Here is a 19,229-nt window from a genome sequence, read left to right on the forward strand (position 1 = left end):
CATCACAGAGTATTAACAATTATGTATATAATTCACCCATGGCTTATGAAGGAGAAAATGCCTAGAAACAGAGAGGCTGTTCTAATAATGCATTCTTGACAACTAGAAAATCCCCCATGAGTCTGACTCCGTTCTAGAAAAAATGCCGGTATGTGCTTGCTTGTTTTAAATTGTGGCAATATGTTATTTTTAGATTTAAGCCACTGACTGACAAAGTTAGAAGCTCATGTTTGTCTTATTTAATATATCCAAAGCTAGTATCCTCAAGTCAATGTTAATTTTTATGCCGAGGTCAAACTTAATACTCAAAGAAGCTAAAAGAATTAACAACAGTCTAACTCAGTGGTATTTAATTGAGTTGAAATGTTATTTTGGATGATGATGAAAGATAAATCCGGATTGGCCTGTATTTTGTTACCTGCTCTTTTGAAAAATTATATTTTATTTCAGCCCAGTTGTACCACTATTCCTTAAAACTTATTCTTTTTCTTTTATTTTTTTCCTCACCGGAATGTGACTGCAGAGACTTTGCCTCCACACACTGTCAGTTGACTTAGCTACGTTGGGAAAATGGGGTGGGGTGTAACACCATAACCATTTTTCAATCTTTAAACAGCCTCATAAAGCAGTAGGAAAAGCATAAAGGGTCTGTGAAAGGAACAAAACTCTCCATTAGATAGGAATTAATTTGCAAGTCTATTTTACCAGTCTCCAAACTAACATGGTGTCCCGGCTAAACTACACCCCAGACAAAGTAAGTCCGAATGACCTGGAATGGGGCATAGCCACAGGCAAGTTTTAAATCTCCCTGATGTGATTCTGCTGTGCAGCTAGGTTTAATTACTGAAGGTGCCTGTTCCACAGAAGAGACAACCTGGAGCTGATCAGTATGTTTTTTATCAGGAAGTTGATGGTGTTTTTCGAATATTCCCAGGTCTTCTGTAAATTCTTAGGATGGACTTCTGTGGCTTTTCTTTGATGTGCTGAGTGAATGCCTGGGATGGTTACAGTGAGGAGACAGCCTGCTGAGTTGGGAAGAACTCATTATCATGGAAATAAAGGAGACCCTGAGAACAAGCAAAGGCTAGTTATTCAGAGTTCACTATAGCAAGAAAGGCAGCCACCATCACTGTGTTTGGCAGAGACTCAAAGGCAGGGCTTGCGGGGGTGGGGTGGGGAGCTTTATAGTAGAAAAACAAAAGGGGAGGCTTCACGTATGCCTGGATTGGAGGCTGCTGGCAAGAGGCTGCCTGAAAGCAGGTTAAGTAGGAGGACATCCTATGTGATTGATTAGATGTGTGTGTTTGGTTTCTTCTGTATTTGGTAGAGATTTAGAAATCTCTACTAAATACATTTATCCAGTGCTAAGTTGGAAGCTCGGGCAAAAATTAGGGAGGTTGTAAATTATTGGGCCAGTTGCTACAGGGGTTATTGTTTGGCTTTTTGGGCTTGTTACTGTAGATAGTAGGTTGACTTCTTGGGTTGGTTGCTGTAGATTATGGGTCAAGAGTTCTATTTTTGTATGTAGTCTGGCCATTGCCCACTTGTATATCCAATTTCTCACTAAGCAAGAGTCAAAAGTGCATGAGGGACTGGATCCTTCGTCATGCCAGGGCAGGGAGATGGAATCTTGGAACTACTCCTGGACTCTTAAAACTAGGCCTGGACCATTTGTAGAACTCACTCAGACCGGGCTTATGGTTAACTTAGACAATATTATTGTCTAATTTTTCAGATAAAATCTTGGCTTGTATACAATGTTTTTGATATATGTTAGCATAATTCCATACTTTCTGAAATTAGTTGATGATTTCTCATTTCAGCCAAATGACAATTTCAATAATACAGATTGGAGTAAAACATTTTGTTCCAGGAAATGGATTTCTTGAAGGAAAGAAAGGTCATCCTTAATCCTGATCCTGTCACTGGAATATTTGGACTAGGTCTTTCTGAAAAGACTGAGATTCTACTGTTTCCAAAGCTTCATGTCAAAGGTCCCACCCCTGCTTCTAGTTGTATGGGAATTTTAAAATATTTTAAGTATGTTTGCTCTCTATTTTATCCTGCCCCATCATATCCAATCCTATCCTTCTCCAGTGAATATTCCTCTGGGAACCATGATCGATTAGCAGGCGTGCAAGCAATTTTGGCAGGTTTTCCAAATAATAGAGAAGGCAGCTAAGCTGGGTGCTACTGAAAATTAGCTCTATTTTTTTGTCAAGCATAGTTTAGATTACCAGCGTTTGCTTCAACAGTGTACTTGTTCAGAATGGAGTTCTGTGTCGTTGGATAAATTATTTAACCATGGTGTATCTTTCTCGTCAAGTGCCCATTGGAGTTAATACTATCAAGTAATATAGGGTATTTGTCAGGATCAAATGAGTTAATACATGTGAAGCACTGAGAACATAAGCAGCTAATAATATATACCTATTATCTTAGTACAGGTAGTATTACACAGAGATTAAGAAAATTGAATTACTTTTATTAAAAACTGAACAGCTTTTACTTACTTATGAGAATTATGCATTAAAGCCCTTTGTAAAATAAAATGAAATTACTTTCGATCGAGCTATATTAAAATACTTTCACTATAGCTTGCATCTTTATTTGTAAGAGGCTATTGAGTTTTTATATACACAGTTTGCCAGAGATCTAATTTATCATTGTCTTTTTAATGACAATTTTAAGTTTTCCTCTCGTGTGAAGAATAAATGGTGATTTTTCTGAGATATTGACCTGAAACCTGTAGGTGTCTGTGTGTGTGTGTGTGTGTGTGTGTGTGTGTGTGTGTGAGTGAGAGAGAGAGAGAGAGAGAGAGAGGGAGAGGGAGAAGGAGAAGGAGAGGGAGAGAGGGAGAAAGTCTCAATATAAATTAGGTTACTAAGGATATTTTAACAGAATTTATTAAAACTGTCTTCTACATATAATCAGTGTATAGAATTTTTTTTTTTACAAAAACATAAAAAACTGGTTTCACATTTCTAACTATATCAAGGCTAACTTGGAAATTCTAATATGACTATGAAAACATTGAATAAAAAAGTAATATGATTTCGGAAAAACAGAGAGAAATAAAAGAGATGTCCATTTCTTCCTCTAATAGAAAAAGACACTAATTAACCAAACATGCCTTGCTACCATTCTGAATAGTACAAGCCTTCCCCCTTAATGACTGTATTTTTAAATGTCATTAGTAACTAGAGTCTTAATGAGCTCCTGTGCCCCTTTGACCTAGATGTGCTCCCCTCCCCCATGGGTTATAAAGAGATCAGCCTGTGCTCTGGGTCCACACCTGGTTTCAGGGAGTCGGGGCAGCGCCCCTTGGCTGCCTAGCCATTGCCAAGCTCAGTGAGGGGTGGGGTGGGAGCTGAGTCCCGGCTTGTCCTGTGGCAGCCCAAAGCCTGGGTGGAAGCGAGTTGACCCCTGCCACGCCCCCTAGCTCTTAGGGCGATAGATTGCTGGAGGCAGGCCAGAGCTGTCTTGCTGGGAGCTAGACAGCTAAGTCTATCCCATGTGCACATGGTGGGGACTACAAAAAGCAGCACTCACAGCTGGGAAGACCTCAGTCCCCCAGGACCTGTTCAAAAAGTTGGGGAGGGCAGGGAGGAAGTTCCATCCTGCTCCTGCAATTTAGAAACCTTCCTTCGCAGCGTCAAAAGACAGCCGGAGAGGAGCTGGGAGTTAGGGCCTCCATACCAACGCAGAGCAAGAGCCGGACAGAAGGGGAGTGAGGGACACACACGTGCAGGAAGCGGAAGAGAGTGGCCGAAGCATTGGGAGAGAAGTGGGGCGAGGTCAGGGCCCCAGGCCTAGTGGCTCATATGCTCACAGTGCAGGGTAGGTGGCAGGCTGCGTCCTCTCCCTGCTTGGCAGCTTCTGTGGCGGGGAGTCCCCTGGAGACTTGCAGGGGTGGATGTGCGAAGACACTGCACTTGAACACTATATATTTACATATGTACATGTGTATATTGTATCTGTAATACATGTGTTGTATGTATAATATGTATATGTTTATATTATATAATGCTTATATGTACATATTATATAGCGTATTTAGACATGTGACTACATGTGTGCTAATATATATATAGCATTGTAAATCTACAAAATACTTACACATATAAATGCATACATGTATATACTTATACATACATATGTATAAACTATGTAATAGAAATGTATATTTCAAGTATATATGAATTTATATTTATTTACATATGCATAATACATACATAATACATATTATTATATATTATTAATATGTACATACAAAAATATATTGATACATTTTTATAAAAGAATACCATGCACTGAATGTATGCCATCACTTAGGACTTGATGGTTAACTTAGCATTTATACAGCTTTTAGACACATTTTGTACGTGTATACATTTTAATAAATGCATGTGTGCATACATATGTGTACATATATGTATTATAAATATGTATTCTTAATATATATTATATACATATTATACATATAAATACACATTTGTACATATACAAATAATACAAATTTATATATACATATATGTATACTATATATACTATATATGTATACTATAATACATGTAAACTATTATGTATATAATAATATAGGTTCAAGAATTCCTTATTATATAAATGGGTTAAGAAAACTTAGGCCGGAAAGTCACCACTATGGGGAGAAAGGGCCCAAGTTAGTGAGTGAGATATATAATGGGATCATAAGTAACTTGTTGTATCACTTATTATATCCATCTGGCACCAATATACTTTGATCACAAACTCCACTTGCCCCCAGGACCCTTTGCTTCTTATACACATGAGTTAATGACTACTGTCTGATTGTTTTCTCCATTTTCATAATGTGTGTAATATCTTGAGAGGTCAATAAATATGGAGAGGAAACCCCTGCTTGGGGCTCTTGTCTGCTCCCAGATATTAGCCCCTCTTGTATTCAGTTCTGCATCTGCTCTCTTGCTGGACAAGAGAGAACTGCCGACTCATAGTATGCAACACATATAGATGTCCCTAGTGAAGGAACCAGGATGGTAATGATGTGATACAGTATTTTATTTAAAAATAATACAATTATCTTTTGAACTGAAACAGTATATTATTTCACATTTGAAAGCTCATTTCTTACTTATGTATTTATGCACTCTGAACAATGATCATATGCACTCTGAGAAACTGTAAATCAGAGCTAATAATCATGAGAATTTGAGGAAACCAGTAGTTCTAGATGAGAGAATACTCCAGAGAAGACGAATTCACCCAGTTTCTTTTACCAGAGTCTAGGCTAGAGTTTCTCAACTACCGCACTATTGACATTTGGGACTGGATAATTCTTTGCCATGAGGGCTGCCTGTGCACAATGTTTAAGCAGCATCCCTGGCCTCAGCCCACTAGATTCTAGAATATGCTCAAGTTGTGATGATCACAGTGTCTCCAGATATTGCTAAATGTCTCCTCGGGGTCTAAATAACCTCCTTTTGTGGTTCTCAGCTCTGTCCAGAGCCTGAATTTCACTGCATTTACTGGTACAGTCAGAGAAAACTTGTTTTCTGGAATTAAATTCACAGGAGACTGAGACTTAATCTAGAATTCCATTTTATTAATGTCTTGAGGGAAATACTCCTTATACTCCAGACTCTTACTGCAGTCTGAGACCTTTAAGACTACTGAAGATCAATAGTTTTGTAGTTTATTTATTTATTATTTTATAGTTTTTGGTAGTAAGTTGCTTGGCACATCTGGAATTGAAGTATACAGTTTCTTGAGAGATATTTTATTTATGTCATTATGGTATCTGGTGAAATTTCTATACTCCAAACCTAAAGAAGTAATCATTGTAGTTATAGTGTTCTTATATACTGGATTCTAGACCCCATCTTACTTTTTAAATTCCATGGCTCCAACACAGTGAGACAAGCAAATTAACTAAAGTTGTATTTCAATGATCTCATCTGTGAAATAACAGCAATATTAGTATTTTAAAGAGGAGTAGTAAAGATTAATAACTGTAAAATGGTTGTTAAGTTCTTAGTACAGAGTACTCACTGAACATGTGTTAGATATTAGTTTTTTTAAAAATGTTTATTTGAGAGAGAGAGCAAGCACACAATCAGGGGAGGGCACGGGGGGAGAGAGAGAGAGAGAAAGGGAGAGAGAATCCCAAGCAGGCTTCATTTTGTCAGTGCAGAGCCTGATGCAGAACTCTGTCTGACAAACGGTGAGATTCTTCACCTGAGCTGAAATCAAGAGTCGGATGCACCCAGGCTCCCCTTATTATTAGTTTTATATAAGAATAACCTTAGAATATTTTATTGCCAAATAAAGATACTATAGATCATGGGGAAATGTGTATGCTTGTAGCAAAACATAATAACACCATGTAATCACCACTCAGGCCAACAGCTGGAACGTTACCAAACACCAGTAGCCTCCCTGATCCATTTACCATACCCTATGTCCTTTTCCCCATAAATGAAATAAACACCCCTTCTCTTATTTTAATCCCATTTTTGGCTAAAAATAGAACAGTATTGATTCTCAGTTTATAATGGCAAAAACAAATGAGCAGTAAATATGTGCCTTCAAGAGTGATTGCACTGGAGAGGCATTTTACATCTGAAACATCGATTTGAATCTGCATAATTGATTGAGAATTGCAGTTAAACATGCTTTTTTGGGTCACATGTACACCTGAATACCGATAATGATTCAAAAATGACTGTACTTCTGGTAAACACACACCCATACATGCACCCCCCTGTAGAAATAATGCACTCATTTGTACGTGCAGATGCACACATTGTCCTTCACATAATGTATGAAAGCCATTTGGTAGTTGCTCCTGGTTGGGCACAATCAGAACTTTCTTCGTCACTCCATGGATTGTGCGTCTCTTTATGTCTCCACTCCTTAATACTTGAATTACCTCCAGATCGACAGTGTCAGTACTTAACCCAATCAACAGACATGCAGTAACTGTGGGCCAGTTATCAAGTCTTTCTAAAGAGTTAGCTAAAGAATTCAAGGTGTGCAGGAAGAAAGAGTGTGCTTTAAATGAAAATGAGACAGTCTTAAAAAGTAAAATGCCATCTCAGGCAAATTCTTCTGCAAGGCATGCCAATGTTAAGTTGGCAAATTTTTGCTTATCTCTTATATTTGAGACATTTAGCTTTAAAGAAAAACACATTTCAAATAGAAGGACTGTGGGAAAATATTGTAGTTTGAATGCTTTAGCAATGAAACTACCAATGACCATTTTTAAAGCTGTTCAGGCAGAATAAGCTTCATAAAAATTTCAGACGAATTTAGATAATTCCTAGATTAATTTAATTTAAATTAAATTGTTTATTGGTAATTAAATAATTGGGACAAAACCCTGCCTGATTTTTAATTACCAGTAGTGTTAAATCCTAAATATGAGAGAAATACTTTTTCTGATTAGGGTAAAAAAATGACAACTTAATAATCATATAAAATAAAAGACAAATATGTAAGGTTGCATGGAATGAAGAATTACCTGAATAAAATTAAGCATGTATGACATCATGGTCTCCACGAGATTATTCTTATATTTTCCCTCTCTCTTCATGCCTTGTTTTAATTTTATATGTGATACACATAATAAGGTAGATGATAGACAGGTGTATACTTCTGTGTATATCCTTATGTGCATATTGATATATACATACAGGTGTGTACACACACACACACACACGTTGCCTTCCTCTAGAAGTAACCACTGTCCTGAATTTTATGTTTTTCATTTCTTTTTTTAAAATTACATATATTCTTAAGCAACATATCACTTAGCTTTGCTTACTTTTAAGATTCTCAAACCTATGAAATCTGTTTTGTTTCTAAGATCCAACCTTTATCTTTGGTGTGCATTGATGTAGTTCCTTTGTACTGCTATATATTTTTCCATTTTGAAGAGTACTATGGTTTATCGATCTGTTCTGTGGTCATTGGATGTCTGGGTTGTCAACAATTCTTTCCTATTAAGAGCAACGTTGCTGGAAATTGCATGTCTCTTGATGCTCAAATGCAAGAGTTTCTCTAGGTCACTGATTTGCAACTTTTGTCTTTTCAATGGACAGAGAAAATACTAGTATTTAGATCACATCCTTGGGTAAGAAGGCAAACTTCCTGAGACCGGCATTTCATTATAGGGACGTTCTGCCCAGGAAGACATATGTGTCAATGGAATTGGAGGAACGTTGGGGTACAGAAGTTCAAATGCACAAGCTAGTGAGAAATTGTTTTTTCTAAGTAGGTGCTCAAATTTACACTCCCACTAGCAGGCTGTTGGAACTTCTCTTGGCCCACATTCTCTGGATGATCTGGTGTTGTCACAATTCTAAAATCTTGTGAATATACTATCTGTAAAATAGTATCTCATTGTAGTCTTGATTTACACTTCTTTTTACTGATGCGTTTGAACATCAGTTTATACAGGTTCTTGTCTATGAACTCTCTGGTCTTGCCTTGTGCCATTTTTCCAAGTGTGTTTTCTAATCGATTTAAAGGTAGTTTTTGTCTTTCTTTATTTTATTTTCCTTAATTTTGAATACTGGTCACATGCTGTTTTGCATGTACTGTCCACATGTGACGTTTCTTTTTACGCATCTTTTGGCAACCATAATTTCTTAATTTTAATATAGTTTTATTTATAAATCTTTCCTTACCTAGATTTATTTGTAAATTTGTATACTGATTAGGTATTTTTGTTTCTTGCTTAGGTAAACTTTTTCTACCTCAAGATATTAAAATAGTTTATAATTTCTCTGAAGTTTTTCTTCCCTATTTTCATATTCTCTTGTCTTTAAGGTTTTTTTTTCTTTTCTTATTGAACTTAATAGACCTTCAGTAGAAAATGCATATAAGCAGTGGGCACATTGTTAGAGATCCTAGTATTGTTTGTTTTGTTTGTTTGACGTATGGAATCCAAGAAAGCCGTCAGCACTGTACTAAGCTGAATGTGGATTTTCCCTTTTGGCAGATGATTGTGACAAGCCTCTGGTGTCTGCCTTGTCTCCGGCATCATTCAGCAGTTCATCTGAACTTTCTAGCAGTCACGGTCCTGGATTTGCAAGGCTGAATCGAAGAGATGGTAAGTCTGCTTTTTACCTTAATCTCCTTAATTTTCTGTTCTCTTTTAATGAAGTCATTATACGTGCCGTACTGTAAAAGGAAGTACATGTCTTAATAAGCAAATGGCTGAAACTTGTGAGAAGTATGTGACTTGAGACTGGTACTGGGGTGGGCAAAGGTTCACATCCTGTTTTAAATCCCGTGTCATCTTTGGATGCTGGAAGCATCCAAAGAATGGAATTCCTTCAGTATGGTGAGCTTTTATACTTATCTTATGAAGTAAACCTTTCTAAAACAATATCTAATCATTATGTCTACAGTAGCCATGAAAACTTAATTGAGCCTCTATTTCAAGTTAAATAGGAAGCTTGTGAGGAGAAGTAATTTTCAAAGATGCTAGTTATGTAAAAATAAGGAGCCCTCAGTTTGTGTAATTCTCAGTGTGGATGGCATGAGTCTTTCTCCTGTGGAGGAATGGGAACTTAATAAGTTTCATGCTCCTCTAGGAATATGCAGTTCATATTGTTGACAGTCTCATAGGTAGGTTGTGTTTGATCGCTTGAATATGTTTAAAGGAAAGCGCAGATAATTAAAAGTCAACTTGCCGTTGAAGTGAGAGAGAATTTCAAAACTCTGTGCGCTTAGAGACAGCATTGCATGGCCCCTTTGCATAGTACGTGAAGGCAAAAGCCATCTGCACTCACGTTCTATGGAAAGAGGCTTTGGCAACCCTAACACAGAAAACGTTTTTAGCAACTGTGGGAAAAAAATAGACACCAACATCATATATTATTGAAACCGTGATTTGCTCATTTATTATCCCCCTCTCGCATGCCATATGTTAGCCACTTCTTTTCATTTTTCTCCTTGATGTTATTCTTGGCACTGCTGTAGTGTTAGAGCACAACGAACATTGGATGGAACAAATAGATCAAATGTGTGTCTGTCTGTCTGTGTTTTGCCATCTGGCACACATGATAAATATCTAACACCTTAGCATGACTTTAAATTTGTTTATTTTAAAATGTCGTCTCATATTATTTGAGACAGTCACCTGTGTGTGTCTCTGAGTGTGAAAGCGTCAATGGAGAGTAAGAATGGAGATCCTTGTATCGGACAGGGAATTTGTGAGGCCTTGAATATGTTTGTGTGGATACTGCTTTGTCTGTTCCTTTTATTTACCTTGCAGTTGAGTGTTATTGATCACTCTGGACTCTCTCTCTCTATTTGCAATTCTGAATTCCTTCCTGACCACAGGCCAGTGAACTCTCCTAGCCCCTCTGAAGACCAATCCAGCTCTTACAGCTGTGTTCTCCAAGCAGGAGTGTTGACATCACAGTGCTGATCTTGCAGTGAAGTCTCTATCTTATACCCTTTTCCAAAGTAAGGCAGGGTGAAACATACACATACCACTCCTCTGTGTGAGTAATAAGAACGTTCCTAGGATTTGGCCCATGGAAGGATACAAAATTTAATTTAACTGTTTATTTCATTTGCTGAGATTCAATAAATCACACAAAATGTATACAAGTTATTAATCGGATCAAATTGTATTTTTTATTAATTTATAGACTCGTCACAAGTCTCCACCAGTGAGACTCATTTTCATTCTTAATTCGTTTCTCTGGCTCTTGGTGAACCACAGTATCAAACTTCATGAATCTCATTTGCATGTTAATGAAATGGAGAAACAAAACAGGATCGTTTTAATTATCTTTTGCTGGTTGTCAACCTACTTGATTACATTTTTTTCTTTTTTATTTAGTTTTTCTTTTTTCTTCCCTCTTAATTACATCAAGTGTTCACAAAGGAATGTCAGCTTTTGAGTGATTTATTAAAGGCTAGATATTATTTCTACCATCAGCATTCCTTACAGTGTCTTTAGATCGGGTGGTGAAAGGGTGTTTAGCCAAGTCAGCAGGTCACATGTAAATAAACCGAATCAACAAATAAAGATCTGAATACCCCAGAAACACGGATAGAGTGACCCCTTTCCCATGAAATCTAGAAAACTTAGAGCCAAAGAAAAAACAAGCAAGAAACAAAGAATCAAGCTTATCTAGCTGCTGTTCTCCATCCATGAGACAAATGCCGTGGGTAACTGTGAAAATCACTAGGCCCCGTGGTGGGAGAAGAAGACCAGAAAAAGATACTGTTGAACATGATGAGTCTCTCAAGAGGGAGGAAGAAAAATGAATATTTTTTTGAGGTATATTCACTTAATTTTGCCACTTGAGTGCTGTTGTGGGTTGAGTTGTGTCCTCCAAAAGGAGACATTCCATTCTAACCCTGATACCTATGAATGTGACTTTATTTGGATCTAAAGTCTCTGCAGTGTGATCAGGTCAAGGTCATATCGGCTTAGGTTGTCATGGATTAGGGTGAGCTCCAGATTAGGCCTTATAAAGAGAATGAGATTTGGAGACACACAGAGACAGAAGAGATGGAGAGAAGAAGGCCATGCGGAAATGGAGCATGTAGAGATGGAAGCAAAAATTGGAATGATGGGGCTTCAAACTAAGAAATGTCTGTATCGCCAGCAACTTCTAGAAGCTAGGAGGAGGCAAGGAAGGAGTATTCTCTCAAGCCTACAGAGGGAGGAGCATGGCCCTGCCAGCACCTGTATTTTGGATGTCCAGGCTCCCAAACAGTGAAACAATAAGTTCTCTTGGTTTCAGCTGCCCAATTAGTGCTATTTAGTTATAGCAGTCCTGGGAAGCTGGGAAGAATGCTCCTGAGGAAAGGACTTCTGCGTACTTGGTTGTACTGGGAGGACTCCTCCGAGTCTGAATCTGAAAGATTTCATAGCTCAGAAGAGTATAATCCAGATATAAGGGTAGACAACACAGATGAACAAAAGCCCATCACTGCTAATGGAATGGAATCTCTCTCTGCCTTTGTATACTACCATATTGCTGCAGGTTCCATGTAGTTTGAATGATGACGGGCAACTAAAGTTAACTAGTGTCCATGTCAAGTTCACACAGGCTCTAGGGTACCATTTCATAGTCCAAGTGTGTTCTTAGGACAGAATATAAAGAAGCCACAGATGTAGAACTACTCCTCTGGCTGCAGTGTAATCCAAATGAACGTTTCTGTTGTGATGTACTCGAGAAACCTAGGAAGTAGGTTACTGCCAACTGATATATTTGTATATACATGTAAAATCATAAAGCAGTAAATAAAACTATCCTCCTTGTGTGTATTTGTATATATGAGTGTAAATATATATGTGTACCTGTGTTTATTTATATAGCGCATTGCTTCCATAACTGAAAAATTCTGCAGGTTTTCTCTCATCTATTCTGTAAGGTCTAAGTATATCCTATTTTCCTAAAAAGTTGAATGTTTGTCTGTTTTCTCATTATTTATCTTTGTTTTTTTTAAGTTTTAAATATTCATTTTATTTTTGTGTGAGAGAGAACATGAGCAGGGGAGGGGCAGAGAGAGAGGGAGACACAGAATTGGAAGCAGGCTCCAGGCTCTGAGCTGTCAGAGCAAGCCTGACATGGGGCTCGAACTCACGAACTGAGATCATGTCCTGAGCCAAAGTTGGATGCTTAACCAACTGAGCCACCTCAGAGACCCCTCTATTGTCTATTTTTCTTCACTGCAGCCAAGCCCTTCTACTTTAAATGCCTGCCAAGCAATGTTTTCCCCATGCCCACAGAATTTGTTGTTAACATCAAGCATCTATTGATAGAGATATTAGCATATTTGGTTAATTGGCAGAGAGAACTCCCATTTTCGGATGTACTCCTAATGAGAATAATTATGACGTTCTATGCAGAATTATTTGGTGATTCTTACTGCCCTAAATCATTGTGCTTGTTCACATACGACTATTATGCCTAAATTAAACCCCAAAAGATAAATCCCCAAGGTATGCATGATACATGCCAGTGCTTAAGAGGTCAGATGAGGTGAATGTTTCCTGCTGTTAAACATATTGCAGAAAGTCTTTTTTAATTATCACATTTTAAAACAATAGCATTAATATACTTAACAACCAATACTTTCTTCATGAGAAAAATAATGCGATGAGTTTTACACAGCACCAAAAGAACTCAAACCTAAACAAAGGGGAGCCTCGTTGGCACAGTGGGTGTGGGTCAGGAATGTGCCTGCAGGTCCCCAGGACCAGAGATGGGGTGGGCAGGCTTCCTGACTGAGAAGAGTATGGATTTGGTGCATCGGGGATGGCCTTTTCTTTTCTTTCTTTCTTTCTTTCTTTTTTTAATTTTTAATGTTTTATTTATTTCTGAGAGAAAGAGAGAGAGACAGCGTGAGAGGGGAGGGTCAGAGAGAGAGGGAGTCACAGAATCTGAAACAGGCTCCAGGCTCTGAGCTAGCTGTCAGCACAGAGCCCGACGCGGGGCTCGAACCCACGAACCGTGAGATCATGACCTGAGCCAAAGCTGGGCGTTTAACCGACTAAGCCACCCAGGCTCCCCTGGGATGGCCTTTTCTTACAGTTTGTTAGACAAGAGAAGATACCACCAGCTTGCTTGCTTCTATATCACCTGCTTCCCCATTATACCCAGAATCGGAGGTGCCTGAGTAAGCCCGTGGCACCTGATCAATTATCTGAATTACAAGGGGCACACACATCCCTGTTGAGTCAGGCTGTGAGTCTATGACTTCTTACCAGCTCTGCCTGATTCTTCTGTCTTGTGCCCTAATTTATCCCCAGGATTAAGAGATGTACAGTTCTTAACACTGAGATGAGAGCACTGAAACCCGACTAGATCCCTGAAGAGTCAGGTCCCTGAGAATAACCCCAGTAGTCACAGAACGCGAGCTTCCCCAGCACACTTGAACCTCAGCTAACCTACTCTCATACTCGAGGGATCATAAAATTTTAGGCGAAAAGCCGACATATCAGTATTAGACATTTCTTAGGCCAATTCACCATTCTTGGGTTTAAATTACTACTACCTCTTACTGACTAAAGGACAGGAAAAGTATTTCACCACTATGCTTTAACTTCCTAATTTTCTTTTCTTTTTTTTGTTTNCCTAAGCGAAAGTCGGACGCTTAACCAGCTAAGCCACCCAGGCGCCCCATAACTTCCTAATTTTCTATTGGAAGAATAGGGAGAGTACTGAAATGGTATTGGCTTTTTTGAAACTGATCATGGCTCTGGTATGCCCGACAAGAAAAGCACAGTCCCAATAGAATGTTAAACTGTTTCTAAGTGTGCCCTGCCAATTAACCACATTTTAGCAAACCTCACAGGACCAAATATATAAATTACAAAGACAATCTCAGGGAATTCAGGCTTCCATATAACTCTGGTAGGAAGAGTTGGGTTTTTTCCTGATTAATTATAAAGCAAAACAAAAACTATATTTTAACTGTTCAGTATTAGCTTGAAGTACCTTCTCCTATATCTTAGTCAAAGTCCGTGAACTAGGGTGACCTAATGGCTTTATTTAAAATATTTTACATTTTTAGCAGTTGAAAATTGGTTTATGAAGTTAAAAAAGAACTTCCAAGGAGATTAACATTTTGAAAAAGGTTTGGAAAATGAAGTTCTAGATCAATTTTATGGTCCGTGGTGTGTCATTCATGCTTATAGATTATATTTTGTATGCTGGCCTTGAGAAAGTAGAATAAAAATGAGTTAAGATTTACATCTTATTTCTCCATATACCTATATCCTCTGTTCATTAAAGCAGGGGAGAATTTGCTGTCATTTCTGTGATTAATATAGAATCACTTCTACTCTTCCGTTGATTCACTTGACTTAACACCAGAGGTGATTGTCCACTTGACTGCTTGGCCTTCTCTTTACTGTGGATATTCCCTTCCTTTCTGGGCCTCCTTCCTTCAGGGCACGTTCCATTCTCTTCTCATCTCTCCTGCCAGGGTGTTGGTCATCCTCTAGCTTATCTTTATCGTCTTTGTCTGCCCTGTAGCACACTCTCTTCATCTCTAAATCAACCTGATAATGTAACCCGAGTGAATGTGCCAAGTAGCCAACCCTAAGCAATTTATAGTGAAAGAAAATCTGGTTTTAGAAACATGAAAACTAGATCATAATACCAAATTGTGAGTCGCCTTAAGGAAATGAAATTACCTCTTCTTTTCTCCTTTCCTATAAAAGTATGGGGTTGAATTTGAGGACCTCTAAATTCTATGACAATACACTCTTTTCATTTCTAATACTCTATAGGCAATATCTTTTCTTTCGAACTCACTCTGATAATGGAGATTTTTTTTCAAAGCATGTGAGTAGTGATATTGATGGTCCTTCAATAAGAAGGTAAAGAGAGTCTCTGAAGGCAAATTGTTCTTCTAAGTCCCTCAAAGTAGGAGACACGGAATGCTCCTGGCTTAAGAAATGTCTTAAGCAGACTTAAGATCTAGGAATTCAAGTCATAAATATGATCCTACTGAAATTGATACAGTGGCTCAAATTTGGTCAATTAAACTACATTCATAAAATTTACAATTATCATTAATATATAATGTATTTCTTTGTGTATATCTAACAGTTTTCACAGTGCTGAGTAGGGAAATTTCACATATAGATAGAGAAAAATGTGACTTAAGTAATCAGGTGGTGTGTTAGGTAGGAGTCTCCCAGAAGCACACTCTGGGTGATGACTGAGGTGCCAGTGGTTTGTCAGGGGATAGTTCCCAGGAGAAAACAGTGAGGGAGTGGAGGAAGCAGGGTGAGGAAGGGGAAGCGACCAGACAATTTCAGGTGGAGTTCCACACACTGCCTGAGCCCCCAGGAAACTCTGGATGGTCAAATTCTACCTCAGATTTCTGTCCTACCTCATGGTAAATGAACTGAGCCTAGCAAGATGGCTGGGTGTGTGATCGGTTTAGAAAAGTTAGTGTCTCAGCTTGGGACGCTGTAACACAATACCACGGACGGGAGGTCTTAAATGATAGACATTTATTTCTTGCAGTTCTGGAGGCTGGGAACTCTGCGATCTAGATGTCAGCGGATTCAGTTCCTGGTGAGAGCCTACCCTAGCTGTAGACAGCCACCTGCTCGCTGTGTGCTCCCAGGGCCTTTCCTTGATGTGATTGTGTGGAGGCAGCCATCTCTCTCTGTCTTTCTCTTCTTAAAAGGCACTGTTCCTATCATGAGGGTCTTGTTCTCAAGACCTAATCTAAACCTGAATCCCTCAAAAAGATACCAAATACCATCACATTGGGGGTTAGGGCTTCAACTATGAATTTTGGTGAGATACATTCAGTCTGTAACAGCTGCATTTCTAGAAACTAGTAAACCAACCAGAAAGTGTTAACTGCTTGAAGACAGCTGATAAAAACCCGAGATAGCCAGGCCTTCAGGGGCAAAGATCCTGGAGAGAAAGGAAATACCATATAGTGAGCCTGACATTTTCTGCACCAAATAACAGAGCTTCAAAATATATAAAGAAAAATGGACAGAAATGATGGGAGAAATAGACAATTCAAATTGAAACACAAAACATAGTGAAGGATTTTAATCTCCCTCTTTCTGTATTTTATTGAAGAAGTGGGCAAAAAAAAGTAGTGAAAATACAGAAGATTTTAACAGTGAAGGTAACAAATTTGACAAAATATGTAAATAAGTAGTCATTTATATTTATATAATGGACAGGATGCATACAACTCTGCCCCCAACAACTATAGAATATAAATTCTTGCCCAGTTTACCTTTGAATATTTACTTAAACTTATTCTGGGCCCATAAAAATTGTTTGAACAAATCTCAGAGGATTTAAATCAGACAGAACAAATACTGTGGGTATAGTTGAATTAAGCTAGAAATAAATAATTAAGAAATACTAAAAAACCTAGAAAGGTGTGGAGTTTAATTAATACACTTTCTAAAAAGAACTCTCAGCAGAAGTTAGGGAATATTTTAATTCAATGGTAACAAAATGCTATTGGGTCAGAATTGAGATGCACCTCGGTCCAAACCGATAGCTTGACTTGCACAAATCGCAAAAGACAGAAGACTAAATACTAATAATCCATTTATTGCCTAGTTCTTCAACTTCCCAAGAAAGTCTTTAAAAAGTAGCAGATAAAACCTAAAGTAAGGAAAAAGAGAAAAGTGCATTAGTTAATGAAATAGAAGACATGCAATACAATCAATGAGACAAAAATATAGCAAGCATATACTTTGACAAACTTTATGCTAATGATGGTGAAAATTGAAATGAATTGAAAAAAAAATTTGAAAAACACAACCCAAAAAGTTGTACCCCAGAAATAAAATGGAAAATTTAAATATCCCTCTGTCTGCTAAAGATAGTGAATCCATAATTCACACGCTCCAGTGGAGAAAACTCCAGGCTAGAATGCCTTCGTACGTGAATTCTCCCAGATACTTTTAAGGAAGATAAAACTCTAATCTTAACATACTCTTTTCCAGAGGACAGAGGAAAAAAAAGTCAAAATACTTCCCAACTCCTTCTATGAGGCCAGCATAACCTTGATACCAAACCCTGTCAAGGACAAACAAGAAAGGAAAATTAAAAGCCATTCTCTCTCATGAATATAAATGCAAACTACTGCCAACAGAATGTTAGCATATGTGTGTGGAGGGGTCCGGGACTCAGCCTCAGAATGAGAATGCACGCTCTTGGCTGGAAGGCACCCAGGCTCTGCTAGCATGGGGGGTTGTATAACCAAAGAAACCGTGAAAGCGGGGACCCGGAGCTTTCTAGTCTGGTAACAAGCATAAGAATCATGAGAATCTTCTCGAGGAGAGGAAGTGTGAGGATAGCTAGCCTTAGAAAACCGTCTTTTTTGTATATACTCATTTTAGAGACTATTGTAATTAAAGATGTGCTGTAATCTATTGGCCACCTCTTGGGTGACACGTCCCTTCAGCCACACGTCCTTCTCCAGCCAGCATGGTAAGGAACCAGTCCACTTCCCGACAGGTGCAACGGGGAAGGCCTCGTCTGAGATTGTACCGCTTACTGTAGCCCAAGGCTTCCTGGATGCTCCCAGCAAATCCACCGGGCATTATAATTCTGGGAGCGGAGTATGGGGAGTCCTATCTGCCTGTGAGGCTAATCTTGACCAACAGAGGACAAAAACTGACGGATAAAATCTTCCTCACTTTGTCCTCAGGCTGGAAAGTTTGGAGATGCATCACAATGAGGCTGCTCAGGAGTGTTAAACTTCTCATTTTTTTCATGCATTGTATTCCTGATTTTGTTCAGTTGTCCTGTGTTGTCTTGTATCTCCCTGAGCTTCTTTCTGATGGTTGTTTGAATTCTTTGTTAGGCAGTTTGTAGGTCTTCATTTCCTTGGGGTGAGTTGCGGGATGTTTATTCCCATCTGTGGCCTTCGGTGGTGTCATGTCTGCCTGACTTTTCGTGATCTGTCTAGTCTTGCGTTGTTGTCTGCATCTGAAGGAGCATCACTCGCTAGGCCCCGAGGCCGCAGGATTCGTCACACACTGTCTGAGAGAGCTGAACTGGTTGAAGTGGCCACGACAGGGTGCACAGCCTGGACCCAGGTGTGCGGGCCTGCTTTCAAGGGCATGGAGGACCATGTCTCCTGCCAGACCCCTGGATGGGTGTGGCTGCTCTGGGACTGCGGCTGAGAGGGCCTGGAGCCAAGTCACAGGGCCACCTCAGAGTCCAGTACAATCAAAGCAGCCAGGCCTGCCTCTGGAGGCATGGGCGGGTGAGGCGCGAGTCTCCCTCCGGGTGCCTGAGTGGGCACGACTGCTCCTGGGCTGCAGCTGAGCGGGCTTGGAATGCGGCCCAGCACCCCTTCAAGATCCACAGTCAGACCGAGGTTAGAGGGCTGACCTCCTGGAGGACACGCGGGACTGCTTCCTGATGGGGCCGTGAGGAGGGGCTGGCGCAGTCTCTGTCGGGGCGGAACTGCTCCTCGGAGCCCCTGGGAGGGGCGGGGGCGGGGGCCCAGGCACAGAACTGCTGCAGGATGGACATTGGAGGGCCTGGCTCCAGGGCTGGGGTCATGTGTGCCTCCCCGTGGGCCCCTGGGAGGGCAGACCTGTTCCTGGACTACAGGTGCGTCCCCAGAGGCGCTTTTGTCCATGGAGGGCTGCCAAGTACTTGTCATTGTGGGGGTATGAGCAGATTTGCTATTCTGCCATCTTTTTTTTTTTTTAATATTTACTTATTTTTGACACAGAGCTA

At 39.4% G+C, this 19,229-nt stretch overlaps 1 protein-coding gene across 3 annotated transcripts in view; it reads left to right on the top strand.

The window, feature by feature from the left end:
- Positions 1–19,229, top strand: part of CNTNAP4 (contactin associated protein family member 4) — a 250,798-nt gene that overhangs the window by 26,372 nt on the left and 205,197 nt on the right. For all 3 annotated transcript variants that reach the window (XM_077754042.1, XM_077754043.1, XM_077754044.1), the window contains exon 2: positions 9,002–9,112. In XM_077754042.1, coding sequence (XP_077610168.1) covers positions 9,002–9,112 — 111 coding nt within the window. The remainder of the gene's footprint in view (positions 1–9,001; positions 9,113–19,229) is intronic.

This window comes from Crocuta crocuta, unplaced genomic scaffold (genome assembly GCF_008692635.1).
Source record: "Crocuta crocuta isolate KB4526 unplaced genomic scaffold, BGI_CrCroc_1.0 scaffold61, whole genome shotgun sequence".
Lineage (NCBI taxonomy): Eukaryota > Metazoa > Chordata > Mammalia > Carnivora > Hyaenidae > Crocuta > Crocuta crocuta.